The sequence below is a fragment of the Meleagris gallopavo genome, chromosome 1 (assembly GCF_000146605.3).
Source record: "Meleagris gallopavo isolate NT-WF06-2002-E0010 breed Aviagen turkey brand Nicholas breeding stock chromosome 1, Turkey_5.1, whole genome shotgun sequence".
NCBI lineage: Eukaryota > Metazoa > Chordata > Aves > Galliformes > Phasianidae > Meleagris > Meleagris gallopavo.
Window position 1 is genome coordinate 119,572,803 of NC_015011.2, and position 5,711 is coordinate 119,578,513.

General features: G+C 34.3%; 1 protein-coding gene across 1 annotated transcript in view; it reads right to left on the reverse strand.

Moving 5' to 3' along the window:
* Positions 1 to 406: 406 nt before the first annotated feature.
* LOC109365368 (maestro heat-like repeat-containing protein family member 2A) overlaps positions 407 to 5,711 on the reverse strand; it is a 149,965-nt gene continuing 144,660 nt past the window's right edge. Inside the window, exon 7 of the mRNA XM_031557171.1 lies at positions 407 to 415. Within this exon, the coding sequence (XP_031413031.1) occupies positions 407 to 415 (9 nt within the window). The remainder of the gene's footprint in view (positions 416 to 5,711) is intronic.

Sequence of the window (5,711 nt, forward strand, 5' to 3'; positions counted from 1 at the left end):
ACTGTACAACCAAATATTCCTCTGCTGGATCGACCTACACTGCAGCACTCAGCACAAGAATAACTGGCAACAGGAAAGCATCAGCACTGGGACAATTCTGACCTATAGTTTTCAGTATGATTTACTACATATTTACCAGAATGTGCTGTTTTTTCTTTTGTTTGTACAAAATATGTGGATTTTCTACCATACTTTCATAAGCTGGAAAAGCATATTTTGCATAAAATGTATTCACGCTGAGAAAGTTTGCTTTTTCTTCAGCCTACAATCACCACTGTTAAACGTTCCCTGTATCTTAGTGGATATCTACCAGAGAAGGTGGAAGGTGCTTTTACTCAATGATACATTAGTAGTATACAAGAAACTGAAGAGAGATCATTAGCACATTCTTGCATGACAAAGACATTCAATCACCCTACAAAGACGAAGAATAGTTGAAAAAAATCAAGTCATGTGAAATTATAATAAAAGTAAAACACCAAAAACAGACCTTCCTCCTCTTTTTACCCTTCTCAAGTCACTAGACAATTGCAAGAACAAGGTTAAGACGAAGAATAAAACAATATTATTCACAGTTGGACCCAGATTTAAGGAAGCAGCAATTTGTTGAATCATCATTTAAATGCAGTTTGTTACCTGTAACAGCAGTAACAGCAGAGCAGCAAGGTCCTAGACTACAGCAAGTGAGGACTTGCTCAAATGCATCACCAATGGGCAAAGGAATAAAGAAACTGCATGCCTTCAGAAGGCCTCAGACACGCAGAGACTTCCAGCAAGATACTCTTACCTCCACTGCCAATCCTTAAATGAGGTCTGGGAATGGGTGGATCCTGGCTCCACCCCTTCAATTGTAGGTGTATTGCATGCACCTGAGCTGTCCTGGGTTGGTCCTGCCTTCCTACTCAGTGCTCAGTCACTTTTTCTAGCCGTGACTTAGCATTTCCACTACAGTTTCCAAACACATTTTCATAGGGAACATATAAGCAGAGAGAAACTAGCAATAGAAACTACCAATATGAGAATCCTGAGACTTCAGTAATTAGATTTTTACCAACATAGAAGATTTTGCATATTATCTTTTGACCAAAAAACCCAACAACAACAAAACGAAAAGAAAAAAACCATAAAAAAAAACAACCTCCATTTAATGTATAGGTATCTTCATTATTTAATAGGAACATGAATCATGATATTCTTAGCACTGATACTAGGTTTAGAATGATACCATTACAATCAGACACATCTAATGATAAAGTCTGTCCATGTGTTATCAGATCACCATAGTATTTTCATGAATATAGATCTCATGAATCTAGTTCAAAATGGAAAAGAAACAAACTAAACAACTCACATGAATAGCACAAGGTACTAACACAATCTCAGCATCCAGCAAGACCAAATATCTGCCTGGGAAGGATGGTGAAATCAACTCATGCTAAAGTACTCAATAATTTAATCTGTCCTACTTCTTGTTATTGATGAAGAAATTTTGCAGCTATGCAGCTTGTGATGATGTATAAAGTAAAATCTATCAACAAAGTACAAAAAATAAAATTAAAATGTCATAATCTGAGCAATAAGAAATTCAGATTGCCCTTCAGAAAAGTTTTAGTTGCTTGCTTGTGTTATTTTCCTTTTCTCCTTCAATTTCATAATTATGATAAGCAATCTCATTTCTTAATTGTCTTCTCCAGTTCAGTATTTGGATTTTGGACTCATCTCTTTGTGTTGATTCTATACTGCTTTTTTGCAACTGTGGTAATGCAGTTTAACCAAGGCATGCCTGAGCCATGAGACTTCTCTTGAGAATTCTCTCAGCTTTTCAAGGAAGGAAGCTAAGTCACTAAATTTAAACGTGTTTCAGCACTGTGTATTTTGCAGCATCTTGTCTCAGGAGAGACATAAGACTAAATTGGCATGAAAACAGGATTGTCACTCAATAATATCTGGAATATGTCTGCTTCTCTTCCTTGAGCTGCAATCCCAGAATGGGATATTTTTGCCAATTTTATGCTTCAGTCTTTGAAAACAAAATTGTTTCAACACATAAGAAAGTCAAGGAAAAAAAACAAAAACACCCTGAAGATTTTGTCCATTCAAAGTTGTAAAAGGAAGACAGTAGTAACTTGTAGTGATTAATTTCTTACACTTCAAGTTTTATATTAATTGAACATCTGTTCACCATAAATTCTAAAGTGAATCTTGGCCAATACACCTGCAGGGTGTACACTGAATAATGTTTTGTTTGGAAACGTATGAAAGGGAAGTAGAATTTAAGGGAGTATACCAGAAATGTCCAAAACTAAGATATCCTGATAATTAAAGAAAATAGAAACATCACTGAAAGACTTTTGCACTTTGAATAAATGGCTTTTTTCCAAGATGTAATTCTCACACTTCTATGACTTAAGCTATAATTTAAAAAACTCTGTCTAATGTATTCTGTGCTGATTATATACTACTCTGGTAAATAACAATCATTAAAGTCTTTCACAAGCTAATGACATTGCTATTTCCTCAGTGCAAACTCAAATTGCCTTCAAATACTTAAATTGGATAGACCCTCCTGTAAAGTTAGATACATATGCATAAAAAACCATGGAAACAATGAACATGTTTATCCAGCTAAGATGTCCAAAATTAGAAAACTGTCTTCAGGAGAGAAAGTTTTTTCACTCAAGCTACTAAATTGATGTTTTATAGGAATTAGTTAATATTCAAACTAGAACACCATTTGCACATACAATCCTCGCTTTAAAATATTAGAAGTGCAGTGGTAGAAGGTACTAAACAACAACTGAAAACTATTTGATGTTGTCCTTGCATGAAGCAAAGAAAAAAAAAAAGAAAGAAAAGAGAATAAAATGTTCAATGTTATGTTTACAGCTTAGAGCTTTCAGAAATTACCTTTAAAAAATTGACAGTACTTCTCCTCCCTTAGTCTCTAAATTTCTTTGTTATCACACAGTGGAATTAATGACTCACCTATCTTTCCGATCTCTTATTAATTAAATAACATCAACAACAAAATTTACAAATATAAGGTGAATCTTCATCTTTTACAGCATTTAGAGAAGACCTCTCAATGCCTTCTAGGCACTTTTAATAGTCAGACCAGTTATCGTTGGAATACTCTACCCCTTGACCTGGAAGTCTGAGATGGGAAGCAGAATACGCTTACCATGATTCAGGTGGAATCAGTTAAAGACCTTCTACTACAGCTGGAAAGTCACAAATCTGTGGGGCCAGATGGGATTCACCTGAGGGTACTGAGGTAGCTGGTGGAGGCGATAGCTAAACCATTTTCTACCATCTACCAGCACTCCTTGTCAACCGAAGAGGTTGCAGGGGGTTGGAGACTTGCCAGTGTAACTCCATGTAGTTCTGGACACCATTATTCTGTGATTCCACAATTCTGTTCTATGATTATATGATTCTAAAGATAAGCATTTTTCACCCAAAAGTAATTAAAAATAGGAAGTGTTGAATTATTGTTGACTATTTACAGGAACACAATTGACAACTTATGAGTAGAATGAAACTAATAAAAAGTTTCACTACTGCTGTATTTACATGAAAAAGGTAAAACATGAAAATACTGTGCATAACTTAAATAATAACTACAATGGGTTCATTAATTCAGGAAGTATTTTCCCAAATTATTTGTCTGTGCAATGTATGTTTAAAACTATTTCTGGAGAGCTTACCTTGAAGGAAATGTTACCTTTTTTTTCCTTTTTTTCAGAAATGCAAATCTCAGTTTGCACAAAGATGTACATATATCATTTCCACACTGCACATTTAACCATTGGGGATCTAAAGATAGTCACACAGATTTACACAGATATTTTGGCTATGCAAATGTCTACTTAAGTTCATTTAAAACATAGCAGTATCCTAATTAAACTTACGTAAACAGTTCTGAGTTTAATGACTGTAAATACAAAACAGAGAGTGGAAAAATTTGTTATGTCTTCTGATTTCACAGGAAAACGTATCATTCCTCCATACCACAGTAAATAACTTATGTTCAGGAATACCATAAAATTAAGAGTTCAAAATACTGCAATTTTGAGGTCTACAACCCAGTATAATAAACAAATAAATAAATAGAAATTAAAAGTATTTAATATGAATAATATCACAGTCACATACTACTAATGGATTGAAAGAGGACTGTTAAGCACAACAAGAATGAATCCTTACCCTCATACTATTAAGCTGAAGAAGACATTTCAGTTCTCAGAACATATAGCTTCCTTTTATTGTTGAAATACATTAAGAATTGTAGTGAAATAACTTCAGTGTTATGTTTTGTCCTTAGATATTCCTCTGTCTTTTTACATAGAAATTATGAAAGTAAAAGTGGTCCCAGTAGTTTATAAACCTCCCGTTATGAATAAAATGTGAGATGACTGTTATTTCACATCTGTCAGATGGTTCAATAAATTTTTGATGAAGTAACACCAAAATGATGTGTTTTCCATAGTTACATGGTGCTTCAACAATCTTTTCTCCAAGAAGACATTGGAGGATAATAACAATCACTTGCTCACAAGCAATTATATCTCCCCATCTTCTGCTTGGGAGCTGTGGAGGAGATTATACCAACTTCTTGTTCCTTTCATGGATGAAGTTGCTGTTATTTCAGTATCACTGTAGGTAAATAAAATTTTCGTCTTAAACAGAGAATTTAAATGAACTCTGAACAAGATCAAATTGAATGACTGAAGTACCATGAAAACATGGAGAAGCCTATTTTTGGCCAGTTTGTTCAAAAGGTCCATCCTGCTTTTGAATATAAATCAAACATTAAACTTCAGGATGCACTTTCTGTTATTTCTGGTCTGATATTTTTTTTTAACAGTTATGCTTCATGAAATTACTTGAAAAATTTGGTTATGCTGATGACAGACACAACATAGCAGACATTATAATTTGGCTCAGTGTTATGGCTGTATCTACAAATAAGCACTGTAATAAGGAATCACTATGGGCAGGTCTGCTCCTTTACAGATTTTAAATACTAGCAATGCACTTGAGATATTAAAATCTTACGGAAGATATAAAAACAATGCTTTCTCTATAGCCAGTCTAGCTGTAATCCTTGACCCCAAAATGCAAAGCACACAATGAAACGATGAGATGAAGTGAATCTCCAAATACAGCCTGATTTTCATGGCACAACAGAGAAACTCCCTTTGGTTGGAAGGCTCCACTTTAGACCTGCAGTGCTCTCTCAATGAGTGACACGCTTTTACACTACGTGCTCAAACAAAAGACGTCACTGTTCTTATCAGTGTAATCACTGTGAATCACAATTCTTATCCATGTAAATATTTCTAGGAACCAGAAAAGGAATGAGAAAATAGCAAATTCAGAAAGATATGCTGCAACCTGTTGAAAGAGAAAAGGACAGATGAGGAAAAGGAATCCTCCTTGACTAAAGTGTCCTTCTCTCCTGTACTATCCATTTTAGAGTTAAGAGATAAAAACTTAATAGGGATAAATAACAATTCTTGTTTTGGCAAACAAACAAACAAACAAACATTTCTCCGTACCTTATTCAAGAAAATTATTCACTTTCCTTTCACTCTCCTAAAAAAATTTAGATCCAAATGTTATACATTGTTAAAGGTATCTCCATTTTTAGCAAGTTTCTACACAAGAGAAAATTTCTACTTAGGGGCCTTTACTTATGACTATTCACT